The following is a 15,120-nucleotide window of genomic DNA, read 5'->3' as shown; positions in this document are numbered from 1 at the left end:
TCTCTCATGAGTTGGTAGTAATCAGCGCTAAAGTCGTCAGGGCCTGGGGATTTACCTTTTTTAAAAGTTTTGATAACCGCTTGTAGTTCTAGTTCCGTAATGGGGGTGACAAGTGAATCCCTCTGTGGTGAGTGTGGGCAATTGGGCCTGTTGTAAAAATTGTAAGCCCTCTATGGGCTTATCAGTGGGCAATTCATACAAATGTTTATAATAGTCCTGAAATGTTGTCGATATTTCCTTAGAGTTTGAGGTTAATGTTCCACTTTGGGTGGAGATCTGCAATATATGTAAGGGGGCGACTGTGAGTGAACTAGATTTCCCAGGAGTCTCCCTGTTTTATTAGAGCTACGAAAATTGATTGCGTGATATTTCATAAGAAAATTGCACCTTTTCCGTGCACAATGTGTCATAGGCTCGCTTAGCTTCCATATATGTCGTCTTAGACGATTCAGAATTATTAAGAAGCAAATTGTTATAGGCTACTGACAGACGTTTACTATAATCAGCAATAGTTAGGCTTAGTTTTTTGCATCTCCTGGCGACATATTCCATCACTTGTCCCCTGACAACCGGTTTAGATGCCGCCCAAAATAAGTGGATATTTTCTACATGCTGTGCATTATCTGAAGCATATGTTAAGAAGGCGAGTTTTAAATGGAGTGTGAAATCAGTTGAGTGGGCCAAATAAGAGAGGAATCTCCAGTTATATGATGTGATAAGGGGGCTTTTTAAGGTAAACATGAACCATATCCAAGCGTGGTCAGATAAGTCTATCGGACCTATTCCCGACTCCACCACATGTTGATACAGGGAGTTGGCAACCAGCCAAAAATCAATGCGAGATGAAGTACCATGAGGGTGTGAACAAAAAGTGTATTCTCGGGAGTTGGAGTGTTGGCATCTCCAGGATCACACTAACCTAAAGAGTCGAGTAATAGGGAGACAGGAGAGGAGGTAACTATAGTGTTAGTCTGGGTCCTTCGTCCCGATCTATCTAGCCCCTCGGACTACACATTGTTAAAGTCTCCACCAATAATTAGTTCACCCTCCTTCCAAGATAATAGCTTGGTATATAGATGTGTAGAAGGAAGCGTTAGGGCCGGGTGGGGCATATATTGCTGCTAAAGTGTAGATAGATCCGCATAACTCAAGTTTTATAAATAAGAAATGGCCCTCTGGGTCTAACCAAGTTTCTTGTATAGTATATGGTAAGTGTTTCCTGAATAGTATCAACACACCTCTACGTTTAGCCGTGAAGGAGGCCGTCCGAAACTCACCAATCCAAGAATCTCTCAACACATTGGGATCCTTAATATCCCAATGTGTCTCTTGTAGAAAGGCCACATCTGGACGTATGCGTTTCAGATGGTTTACTACTTTTCGTCTCTTGATCGGTGAGTTGAGGCCCTCAACATTACAAGACATGAATTTCAATGTAGTCTGTGTCCGAGTCAATCTATTAGTCTGAGTAGACATTGCGGTACTCTTTACCTAGATGGGCGCCCGCGATTGAAATCGCGGGCGTCGGGGGGTAAAAATCGCGGTCATCGCGGGCATCGCGGGTAAATCGCGGGTACATAAAAATCTGCTACCCGCGATGACCGCGATTTTCCCATAGGGAACAATGTTAAAAAGGCTGATTGAGCGCGATTTTACTGTTAAATGCCTCAATGCCCGCGATTTGGCCATAGGAATCAATGTTAAATGGGCCACAGAGCCCAAATAGCCACAATTAACCCTTAAATGTCCCCCCACATTTTTAACGCCACCCCACGATCCACGCCAACCCGAAGCGTGGCGAGCGCAGCGAGCCCGCGAGGGGCGGCGGTACGCGTCCTCCGACCTTTTCATGCCCTACTATCCACTAGGGTGTGGAGTGAGAATAGAATAGTGTGGCGAGCGCAGCGAGCCACCGAGCCCGAAGCGTGGCGAGCGCAGCGAGCCCCGCGAGGGGACGCGGATACCTTCACAGGTAGACGCGTCCCCTCGCGGGCTTCACAGATGTCCGCGTCGCCACGGACACCTGTGAAGCCCGCGAGGGGACGCGTATAACTGTGAAGGTATCCGCGTCCCCTCGCGGGGCTCGCTGCGCTCGCCACGCTTCGGGCTCGGTGGCTCGCTGCGCTCGCCACACTATTATATTCTCACTCCACGCCCTAGTGGATAGTAGGGCATGAAAAGGTCGGAGGACGCGTACCGCCGCCCCTCGCGGGCTCGCTGCGCTCGCCACGCTTCGGGTTGGCGTGGATCGTGGGGTGGCGTTAAAAATTTGGGGGGACATTTAAGGGTTAATTGGGCTTATTTGGGCTCTGTGGCCCATTTAACATTGATTCCTATGGCCAAATCGGGTCCATTGAGCCATTTAACAGTAAAATCGTGTCCATCGGGCCTTTTAACATTGATTCCTATGGCAAATCGGGAGCATGGCGTCGCGGGCATCGCGGGTACATTTATGGCCGGCCGCGACGCGACCGACACGATTTCCATGTTTAACATGGGTTTCAATGGGAAATCGCGGGCATCGCGTCGGTCGCGTCGCGGCCAGACATAAATGTACCCGCGATGCCCGCGACGGGCGCCCATCTAAGTAAAGAGTACCGACATTGTTAATCAATTCACAATCGGGGTCTGTATACTATAGTGAGTAAATTTAGAAGGATCCCCCAGTCTGTCCCAGCGAGCAGACTGTAAGGGGGTAGTGAAGACCCAAAGTGCCATTCCACATCACATAACATAAATCATGCACCATACAGTATATCATAAACAAGAAACATATAGTAACTATAATTTTTCAAAAATTTTCATAAACCCAAATATTCGGTCGCATCGACCAATACTGAAAGTAGTCAACAATTAGGTATCCGGGGGGAGGGGTAATTATCAAAAACTGAGCGAGATACCTGCAGGTACCGCTAACACTGGTGGCACAGTGAAGGTACACTCCCACACCCACAGTGACCCCGGCATCATAAACATTTCCCCCGATCTTGCAATAGGCATGGTGGTATAGATAGTAAAGAGATCCGAACCATCCAATACACAACACAACCAATGTAAACCACAAGGTATAGCAAACCAGTAAAAGAGATGAAATAACGGTTGTAATTTACCGGTCTGTCAGACATGAACGTATAGGTGGAAAGAGATGGCGTAACAGTAGTCAATCATGAGTTTAGTCCACATCATACATGTTTGAGGAGGATTGCGGAGGCACAGAGTCCAAAAAGTTTTTTGCTGATTGTGGAGACTCCAAATAATAGGGTTTACGATCATACATAACTCGTAATTTGGCTGGGTATAGTAAAGCAAAGCGGTGGCCCAGCTCATACAAGCTTTTACAGATCGGTGCAAACTCTCTCCTTTTCATAGCGACCAAGTATGAGAAGTCCTGGAAAAGAAGTAGTCTGGCTCCTTCATAGCGTAGGTCTGAGTATTTTCTGTAGGCGTCCATCAGGCTAACTTTGTCAGCATAGTTCAGGATGCGCCTAGGCCTGTCTCTGCCTTGCTGACAGTCTGGGCCCACCCGGTGCACCCTCTCCACTAGGATCAAATCGGTCGGGGCAACACAGCCTAGCGTGTGCGGGAGCCATTCGGAGACAAGGGGCATAAGGGCTGCTGGTTTAACACTTTCTGGGATGCCAATTATCCTGATGTTGTTCCTCCTGTTCCGATTATCTAAAACTTCCAGTTTGTCATGGATGGAGGAGAGTAGTTTTTCCTGTAAAGAAGTGGTAGCTTTGGTCGTGGCCAACTCGTCCTCTAAGTCTGAAATTCTCTGCTCCGCTTCAGATAGCCGCTGATCGTGTTGTAGAATTTGCGCCATAGCAGAATCAATGGACTCTTTTAGCGGGGTCAGTTTTTGGTCAAGTAGTGATGCCAATGTGTACGTGATCTCATTAGTGGAAAAAAGGTCCCTAGAGGATGGGGGTAAAGTTGTAGAGTCATCCGTCACTGTAGAAGGCCCTGAGCTGGGGGAGTGGGGTATAGGAGAAGACATTGGGGAGGCCTCTTTACCGCACCCGTTCCCCTGTTGTTATATATATTTATCCATCCAAGGCATATGGTACACATAAGTTATTATTTAAACGACACAGTTCACCACGATAGATGTATGTTGGAGGTTGCGGTCCGAAATACAGCTCAGTCCGTGACCCGGAGGCTGGTGAGTCCGAGACCCTGACAGCAGGTGTATAACCACTAAATGTATCAGACAGTAAACACCAGCCTTTAGCGAAGTTGTGGGGGGTGGGTCAGATGGTAGGTGTTATCTTGGAGAAGATGGGCTGTGTAGCCGTGGGTTGAACAAGGGTGGGGGTTAGGGCTGTGGTCCAGCAAGCATTGAAAATGCTGGGTTAGTGATGTGGATCTGGGTAATCAGGATGTTTAGCTGGTGGGGAGATGCTGATAAAGTGGGATTGGGGCACTGTGGTAGGCAGCCGATGTGGTGGCTTTCCAAGCTGCAGGCTCTAAACAATAGAGAGAGTAGTGTGCCCACCTGCACCCACTGAGCAGTGGAGCTGAATACTATGCTGTGTCAGTGCAGGCTTCTAATGTTGGGGCCCCGTGGTTGGTATAAACTGCGGTGGGCACAGTGGTGCTGCAGGGTCAGTGTGGCTGTCCTAACAGCAGCCACTTCTTTTGGCACAAGGAGTGGGGCTGAGATGGGAATGTCCCCCCTGGAGGTACCTTTACTTGGGCCTCGGGTCTTGGAATGGAACAGGCCGCAGACCTCCAGTGCCTGTGCCCGCAGGCAGCGACCGCCTAGATCAGTCAGGAGCCGGGAAGGCCTGGGGGCCGGCAGACGACCCCGTCACTCAGATCGCGGTCCACGTAGCAGTGCGGCGCCGCAGGCGGGAAGCCAGCACCCGAGGCCGTGGCTCTGGAATCGGGGTAGGCCGCGGGTCCCAGGCGTCCGGATCCGCAGGCAAGGAGAGCCGGGAATCAGTGGGCGCTGAGACAGGCGTCGGGTGGGAGGAGGATGGGGTCGACACTCACCCCCGGTCGCCCGGAATAGGCAGTCATCCACGGTCCTCGCGGCAGCGTCCATGTCACCGGAGGGCAGCCGGAAATCGAGGCCGCGGCTCCAGTCCTGGGAGAAGGCCTCGAGCTGCAGATCCCCCACCGACGGCTCCCTAATGCCGGCTCCAGGAGTAATGGTGAGCGGTGGCAGCCGGAGATCCTCCAGTGGTGCAGGGTGCTGGTGAAGCCTCCCTGGTCTGGCTCAGAAGGTTTTAATCAGAGTCTAGACTGGGAGCCCAGCAGAACCACGTCTACCCTGCATGGAGTCCAAGCCATGCCTCCATTTTTACATGTTTATTAATTATCTTTTTTAAATTTTTTTATATTTTTCAGAACCAAAAATAAAATCAAAACCACAACATTTGAAGTGTGGTTTTTCCAAAACCAAAGCACAATAATGAAATACAGTATAACTAAAAACAAAACACAGGGGTCCACAGATGTCTAATTACCACTTCAAATGTTTGTGTTCTTTATAGGCCTATCATACATTCACAGACAGGCAGACTGAAGCATAAAAACAATATGTCCCCCTTGTCAAAGTCGTGTTACATCCACGCCACACTAGTATGGTATGGCCGCCATTTTGGTTTGCTTAGCTACATAAATAGTGTATAGAAGCAAGTAAGAATAATTTTGTGAACCCTGAGCGCAGCCATACTAATACACATAAACCCATACTCCACACTCAGTCTCTCACTCGCAGCTCTCCGGTGTTTGTTTGAAATGAGCAGCATTTACCATTCAAAAGTTATCCATTCAAAAGTTATCGACAAAATATATATCTTATGTTATACAATGCCATGAGGAAGGGCTAACTGAAAGATCCAGCTGAAATCGGATGCACAGCATGAACCCTGGACATATGATGACAAAGTTTTGGACAGACATAGCTGTGCATCCTTACTGTACCAATCAGGAGAAGCGAAACCTGACCTCTTGGCCAATGAAGAACTTTACTGTACCCTATTGTCTGGACCTTATATATTGCTGCGCACTGGCTAGAGACGGTCTATTTGGACTGTGCTCAGGACTGAATACAGATACTCAGACCGAGTGGCGTCTGCGTGTTGAGAGACGGTAAATGTACTTTTGTATTGTTGTAGTTGTACTGTGGCTGAACGGACCTGACTTTAGAAGCAGTCTGGCCCATACTGCCTAGAACGGCCATGGATTGTCAAGCTCCAGGCCATAGCTCGACAATCCACAGCCGTATCTTGCAGCCACTCCCCTGTTTTGGTGTTAGACAGGCGAGATATTAAATCCCGCCCGCCAATTCTTAGTGGAGCCAGCCGAGTACGGGACAGGGTCTCGGCTGTCGGCCAGCCCAACAGTCGTGACCCGGGATTTAATATCCCCAATATTGGTGTATAAGTTGTTAGAATATTTTCAATCATGCAAACAAAGTGTTTAAATCATCCAGACAATGATGTGTGTGGTGAAGTAACCTTTACATCTGATAGGAGAACTTTCCCTCAACTTGTAAAAAAGTGTTATGAACTTCACTTCGGGTGTAAAGGGGTGCCGGACGCGTTCCCGACAGTCAGGATCCCAACAGTCATTTACCCAACATCGGGATCCCGACTGTCAAAACACTGACAGCTGGGTGCTCGACGGCCACCCATTATTTCCCTCGTGGGGGTCTACGACCCCCATAGAGGGAGACTAGAATAGGCGAGCCCGCAAGGGGCTTTTTTTTTGCTCGCCATGCTGTCTGAGTCCGGGCAGTCGGGATCCCGACGTCAGGCTAATGACTGTCGGAACCCCATACCACACCTGTGTAAAGTTGGTGATCCTGCGAAGAACTGTGCCTGCATATTTGCTGTGTACCATTTCTAAGGCTTCTCACTGGCTGGAAAAATGGTTCAGATAAATTGACATTTGCAATTCCTGTGCCCAAAAATCATCATATACAACTTTTTAGGCTCACAAGAATGAGTTGGATATTTATCATTTAGATTTATGCTAGTATTAATTTATTCAGATTTTAAGTATATCTGTATGTCACAAAAAAAAGAGTCCGATGGATAAAATGAGTTTAATTCTGATAAAAGAAAAAACTTTATTTTTGTAGACTAGATTATATGCATATCCATTGGAGAGTTGTAATATGCTTATTAGATACAATATTTGGTATATTATTCATATATAATGTAATGTATAATTAAATATAAAAGTATGCTCTAAGCAGCATTATTAGTTAGGTAGGCTTCTAGGTTAATTATTCAAGAAACTTTCCGATCGTGTTATTAAATCACAAAATGTACTATTGGGGAACCTGCATGTTACAACAGAATTTCTGCTTGATAAATAAGGTACAGTAATATTGTAACTTACATATACATGATAATGCATTGCTTCCCACATCCTTGTTGCGACAATCTAAAAATAAAAACAATGTGTTTTACAGTAGAAACCAGGAAACACAAAATAAGACATTTTAAAGTAGAATTCATGGAGGAAAACACAAAAATAATTATTCAATTATTTTACAATGAAATTAATAAAAAAAATGCATTTGACTTAAGATATTACATTTATTTTTTAATTCCCTAATTTGACCCCTTTGCTGCAAAGTGTTACACCCCAACTCATTCTGTGTTTACTCTAGTCCAGTGGTTTCCAATCTGTGTGCCATGGCACCCTTGCAGGGGTGCCCTGGGTTGGCAGTTTGCGGCTGCCAATCATATAAATGTGGACAAACAGAAGCAAATCTTGTCCCTCGCTACATATTGTGGAATTTCTAAGACACCACCTCCACACTTCCACTTGATGGGCTAAAAAGTGTATATTTGTGGCAGTATGTGGTTGGGGAGGAGGAAGTAGATATAAGTTTTGTCAAGGGTGCTGAGAATCTGATCTGATTGAGCAGCTTGTCAACAAATGTGTTGTGTAGTTGAGAGAGGCATAGATGGGTCAGCATTAGGAGGGATTGCTGACTCCAGAGTGCCATTTGGAGAAGCCAGGGTATCTCCAGGTAAGCTGGCTCTCAGATGTTGTAAGCCATTATCATGTGGCCTTACATTGGGCTACAGTATTAGACCCAGACATATTTGATATTGTTTATGGGATTGGTTTGGGGGTGTGGTGCCCTCTGTGTTGGTATGGCTGGGTTGCTTCAGGTCAGCACACCCTAACACTTTATTAACACTTATATTTTTCCTATCACATTGTATATATTTTTTATTTTAATCACACCTTTCACCTCCTAACATAGCACTTATGTGCTTCTTATTAACCCCCACTAATTTTCATTTGTGTGTTGCCCTGGGGTGATCAGCCTGTGCCGGCATGATGTAGGCCCACACCCCAGACCAATACCCAGTATTAGGGACCCCCAGTGACACAGATTCGCCTTGAGGTACGGCCTGGGGCTTAGCCCTATATCTGCAGATATATGCAACCAAGATCTCCGTATTATCTGATTATTATGTAGATATTTCTCACTCAGTGTGCAATTCGGATACAAAATGTTTTTTCCTAACCAGTGACATCACAATCTGATTGAGCAGCTTGCCAACAGATGTGTTGTGTAGATATACCTTTTGTCTAGGGTGCTGAGAAGCCTAAAGGTGCCCATACACTAGTAAGATTTATCTTTAGATCTGGCTGGTTGGAACAAAAACATTGTTACGGATGAGTGACAGTTTGACAGTTTTCCAGCATTTCCAAGCAGATGGTCAACTGTCATTTGCTCTCATCCATAACCGTGTTTTTGTTCCAACCAGCCAGATCTACAGATAAATCTGCATGTGTATGGCCACCTTTACACCAGCCCAGCGTACATGAGCAGAAATACTGTACTTGTAGGTTGCTCAGGATCATGCATTACTATATTTACTTTGTACAACGATGGAGTACACATTATTTCAGAAGTTTGTTGAATTTAGCAAACTGCAAAGTGCTTAAAAGTTTTGAGTCGTATGATTATTAACTGTGAAACCTGGCTTGTACACATATTGTTTGTGCCTCTTTAAATTTTGCGGTGAATTCTGTAGAACGGTGTCAGTTTGCAGAAGGCAAAGCTTTATAAATATAACCTTATAAACATTAATGTGATGCCATTGCAATTTTGTGCAATAACACATACATGTATATGTGTCTGAGATGCTGGCAAAGGATAGGAAAAAAACCACGAAATATGGTTTTGGGAACAATAACATAGTACCAAAATTACAAAAGTTGGGTGAACACCAGCGCTTTTAACAGGAACAACCTAAGTGTAATGTTCCAAAGGCAAAATAGTGATAAAATCCAACACCTACTTAAATGTCCATACACATATATGTCAATTAATGTAGGCAATCAGTCAGAAACTCCTGTTACCGCATGCAGACAGACACTTACTTTAAAGTTCTATCTCGCATGCACATAGCGTTTTCTTTAAGATGGCTGTTACTGCAAAATCAAGGTATGGCGGAGGCTACCCCTGACAAACATGGGCAGGGTAAATCTAATTTCAATGGTAGTGCTTCCCAAATATTTATATGCCTTGCAACATGCACCACAGTATGTACCAGAATCCTTTTTTAGAAAAACAAACAGTCTGCTCTCGTCCTTTATATGGGGTAATTCGCGCCCCAAAATACAACTAGCGGCACTAATGAGGAGAAGGGATGGGGGGGGAATGGGTCTTCCAGACCTCCGACTATATTATGTGGCAAGTCAATTGACGTCCCTAGTTGATTGGATAGGAATTACACCGCAAGATGAGGGGATTTACGATCTGTTGAACCAGGAAGAAAGAGGGATAACTATGATCCAAAAATTGGTAAAAGGGCATGTAAATAGGAAAGAAGCTCCGATACTTACTCAAGCAGTGAAAATATGGAGGGAAGCGAATAAGATTATGGAATTTACGGCATTAGATAGGGAGTATCCATTGGACATACCCCGGGGAACTAGGGAAACGAGGGAACAGCAAATAGCCCAGGCTTGGGGAAAATTGGGGATAACCAGGCTGTGCCAAATCTATGACAACAGTAAGATGAAATCATATAGTCAACTGCAAGAAGAGTTCTCTGTCCCCAGGGGCTATGCCATTAGATATCTCCAGTTAAGGAGTGTGATTGAGGTACAATTTAAGGAACACCCGCCGGTGTTCGGGGACTCCCCAATTAAGAAAATGCTGAGAGAGAATAATAAATGGAAGCTAACATCCAAACTATATAATATGCTGCTGCGGTCAAAAGTGGGGGAGATGGACGAGACGAAAAAAAAATGGGAGGGAGATTTGGGCCCGATGGGGATAGAGGAATGGACCGAGGCGATGGCAGCAGTTGCGAAGGCAACAAACTCAATTAGAGTGCAGCAAGTGCAAATGTATGTGTTGCATCGGTCATATCTAACGCCGTTAAGGTTAATAAAGTTCGGGGGAAGAACCTCGGATAAATGCCCAAAATGTAAACTTACCCAGGGAACATTTTATCATCTGATTTGGGAATGCCCGTATGTACAGGAGTTCTGGGTCAAGGTTAAGCAAACAATGAGTGATATGGGCATCAATGAAGAGTGGCTATCAGTTAAATGCTGCCTGTTGGGTATATTTATGAGTAGTGGTATAAGTAGGTATACAAAAGCATTGATCTTAAATATGTGTGCCCTAGCGAAAGTAATGATTGCAAGGACTTGGTTGGCCGATGCAGGTCCAGACTATAAGAAGTGGGAATCGCTGGTGGATTATACAGCCTCACATGAAAGATACATATACATGCACAGGAACACTATATGCAAGTATGAAAAGATTTGGGGCACATGGGGTAAGGGAGCCCGACACTAAAATAGTCCATCGGACTTAGATAATCCAATGGAAGTAAATGCACAAATCATCACTAAAAGGAATATATAATAATAAAATTATAATAAAATAAAAGAAATAAAATAATAAAAAAAAAAAAAAAAAAAAAAGAGGAGGGGGGGGGGGGGGGGGGAAGGGTCAAGGCACATAAAGTAATACAGACAACCAGTAGAGTGCACAAGTATTAATAAGGAAGAGGTAGAATAAGGAAGAAATAGAGGAAGGTAGGGGTTAGGGATAACACAAATTGCACATAGTATGAGTAGTTAAAAGAATAATTAATTTCACAAACACAAACAACACATCACAGTCAGTATCTATAATGTGGGGGGATAATCCATCAGCGTCGAAACTGGCAAATATGACCAATCGAAGGCCAATAATATGGTATAACCCTAAAGGGCACCAATCAGGGTAGTAGGATCGGTAGTTTCCCATAGAAAGCCAAATCAATCTGTCATAACCATATGGGGTATTAGCACTAGAGAGGGTAGCAGGAGCGGTAGTTCTAGATCGATCTCAGGGGTAGAGAGCAGGATGTTCGGGATAGGTAATGAATTGCAGGACTGTCCAAAGGTAGTGTCCAATGTATGCGATAAGAACACGAGCCTAAGATCATGTAGAATAAGATAGGAGGCAGGGGAAGAAATCTATAGCTGGGGTGTTATGTAATGTGTAGTTTGTTATGTATAAGATGTTAACCATTAGGCAACCTAGTCATGGCGCTGACATAGGTATAAAATGTCTAGATTAAAGGTCCTTATCAGGCAAGATACGGATGTACGCCTGACAAAATGTGATAATGTAATGTAATATGATAAGAGAATTGCTGTAATGGTTGATATGTATGTGAAATGTATCTGTATGTAATATAAAACTAATAAAATATATAAAAAAAAAAAAAAAAAGATGGCTGTTACTGCATACATTCATCTACGGCTCAAATGGTATGATACTTACTTTAAAATCAAATATAATTTCGCATGGAAGTGAGATAAAATAAATTATCTTGGCGTTTATATTACTAGCGATTATAACTCATTATATAGCGCTAATTTTCCAAAAATTCTCAGGTCAATAAAAAAGGATTTAAACACATGGCAATCATATTATATATCCTGTGAAAAATATACAAGGTGCCAGCGCTGGCTGAATAATTGTTCAGATGGTAATCCGAATAAAATTATATTTATTAATTAAATATAAATATAAATATTAATACCTACATATACACATTTCTCTGGTCTTTGTCATGTTATTTATTTATTTAATACTTATTATTTTTTATATTTTTTACATTCCATATACCTATATATATGATTCATTTATTCTTCTCTATGAGATTTATATATATTTTCTGAATATTTATAAACATTTTTTATGCTTTTGGCCCATTTCAAATCATTCGCTCCTGAGGAAGCCAGAATTTTACTGATCCGGGGAAACGCGTTGAGCATCACACTGGACCTGTTTGCTCTCACTGATGGTCATCCTTGATCCCTGAAAATAATAGAGCACCACCCCAAAAATCTGGATTTAAAGTTTCAAACAGAGCTGCTGGGACACCAAGCCAGGTCCCTAAGAGACTTTCCAGTTCAAAGAGTGGTTGCCATCAGGATTCTACCAAGCTCTCTGTATACAAGAGCCTATCATCGCTACAACGATCTATTTATCTACAACTGGAGGGTACACACCTACAATCCCTCATCCAGTTTCATCAGTGGAGCCATTTCCCAATTGGTAATATCGGTCAGGGGACGAAGAGGTACAGGGGAGATGGGTTAACAGAGAAGTGAAAAAGGGAAGTAAAGGTGCATGGGGGACAGAGGTTTAGGGGGGACAGGTGTATGGAGAGGTGCAAGTGGGATGGAGAGGTAGAGGGATGGAGAGGTGCAGGGGGATGACAGGGGTGCAATGAAGACAGGGGCATACGTATATATATATAAATTCACCTAGGGGCATGGCCAGCAGCTCACAGAGCCATCGACATGCCCTTACAGCAGTGAAAAAAAATGGGGGAGTGTCTTGCAAGAGTGCCACCCCGCTAAGCCATGCCCCTTCCCTTTGGGGGGCGCACGGCTTTGCCACGCACAGATTCAGACTGAAGTTAAATCTGGGACCACCTATTATCTTCTGTTTTTAACGGACCCACAAGAAGCCGTGCAAGAAGCTGCGCAAGAAGCTGCAGCACTGTTTCTAGTCGTCCCCCCCGTGTGAAGTGTACAAACTCCATCTCCAGCCTGAAAGCCGGGACCACGGCTACAGTAGCCGGCGGGGAGTCAGCCTGCATTTCATTTATTTCACAGCTAAACAACAAAGGGAACGTGGTGCCTAAGGACGGGCATGAGATTTGTTGATTAACCCTGCCTGTACCCATTGTTTCTTCCACGGGATGGATTGTTCTTTAAACAAGTACTGGACTTCTTTTGTGAGTGAACATTTTTATATATTTCATAAATGTATATTTTTTACAAGATTGCTTTTTAAACACATTAAATTCTGCTATACTAGTACAAACACCGGACTGAGCCTCTTCTAAACAACTAAGCACCTGTATGATATATTTCTCCAAACCGTCCTGCTTTTTATTATTGTTTGCCGGCTGATTGAACCGGCTGGAAATCTATTCAGGCTGCTGGGGGAAAGGCGCTCTTGATTAGACTACACATTTCACCATATTTTACAAACTCTACACTTCCCAGACTGTATATACACATATCTGTATTTCAGAGGCCACGCCCACTTTCTGAATAGGCCACACCCCTCCCCTATATTTTCCCCTCTATTTTTTTCATGAGCACCCACCAGCAAAAACATAAATCGGCACCTATTTTGGCCATAATATAAGGCATAGGTTGGTGCATACCAATATATCTGGATTTGACACCTTGAATAATCCTTATGATAAGTGCAAAAAGCCAGGGTGTTATAAATGTCCATGTTGTGTGACATGTGGTTACTTGATTACAGGCAACACATTTAAACATCCACACTGCCAAAGTGTTTAACATCAGACACATAGGGGGAAATTTACTAAAGGAAATTTGTAAAAAAAATAGGTGTATTTGTATCCAGAAACACACTTATTTTTGACATTTACTATCCCGAAAATACGGCAATTCGTAGTCGTATTGATGTGCTATCAATAGGAATAAGAATTGCCGTATTTTCGGGATAGTAAATGTCAACAATAAGTGTATTTCTGGATACAAATACACCTATTTTTTTACAAATTTCCTTTAGTAAATTTCCCCCTTACTGTCTTGCGATCCGAGATATGTTGTCTACATAATAATTTGCCCATGCAGGCTTAATTATGTAGGCATGACTTCAAGGAACTTTAAGGAATGGATGGCCCTGCATCGGTCCGTGATTAAAGCGGCCCTTGCAGGTAAGGATTCAGGGCATCCAGTGGCTATTCATTTCAGGGATAATTGTCATCAATTGACTTCTCTACAATATCAAATTATCGACCACGTACCAGAATCCAACCGTGGTGGTGACAGATTGAAGTGTTTATTACGTCTAGAGGCTAACCGGATCTATAGGTTAGACACTGTGTCCCCATGTGGACTCAGTGAAAGAATTGTATGGAGAACTTCAATGTAAAATTTGGTAAACATAGTTATATGAAGTATGATAATACAATTTTGCTACATTGATATAGATAGAAGTATAATACCATGTATAATCATGGCAATGCTTTTTGTTCTTTGCTATGTATTTGTCTCTATGTATGTATTTTTTTGGTGTGGTAATAGTTTTATGAGTTTCACATGTTATGTAAAGATCCTGTCACCGTTAATGCTGTGTGTCGCGTTATAGTACTAGCGTCTGGTTGCTGGGATACCAGGAGTCGGCTACGGCGGGTGAGAGCTGCCGACATCATCTCTATGGGTCCTGGCCCCAGGCGCAATGTCCCATGGATGCTTGCCTGGTTGCCAAGCATCTATTGTATGTCTGTTCCTCTTGAAACAGGATTGTAGCCCTGCAATGTTGAGGTAAGTAAAGTTCTATTTAACTGACATGTTGCAGTGCAGTCATTGGCTACTCCAGTGGTCACAAGTAGTCTGATTCATAACATCATTGTCTTTTGAGAAAATCATTGTTTTTTGAGAGTCATAGCCGCAATGGCACCTGGGTGGAAAGGAGAACACCTGTAAAAGACCTTCTTGAAGAGATATAGAAGATCTATTGTGATTTGACAGCGCTGAGGGGAACATTTATTTCTGTATTTTTTTGTCGTTTAAGGGTTAGTACCCGTAAGTGTTCCCCAGCTGAAGTCTGGCGCCCAGGAGGTTTTG

General features: G+C 43.8%; 1 protein-coding gene across 1 annotated transcript in view; it reads right to left on the bottom strand.

Annotated features, from left to right (window-relative positions):
- The window catches only part of IL17REL (interleukin 17 receptor E like), a 137,454-nt gene that overhangs the window by 95,203 nt on the left and 27,131 nt on the right, over positions 1–15,120 (bottom strand). The window contains exon 6 of the mRNA XM_083180162.1: positions 7,357–7,401. Coding sequence (XP_083036288.1) covers positions 7,357–7,401 — 45 coding nt within the window. The remainder of the gene's footprint in view (positions 1–7,356; positions 7,402–15,120) is intronic.

This window comes from Crinia signifera, chromosome 4 (assembly GCF_055691185.1).
Source record: "Crinia signifera chromosome 4, ASM5569118v1, whole genome shotgun sequence".
In the NCBI taxonomy this organism is placed as follows: Eukaryota; Metazoa; Chordata; class Amphibia; order Anura; family Myobatrachidae; genus Crinia; species Crinia signifera.
This window is presented reverse-complemented; position numbering and strand designations above follow the sequence as displayed.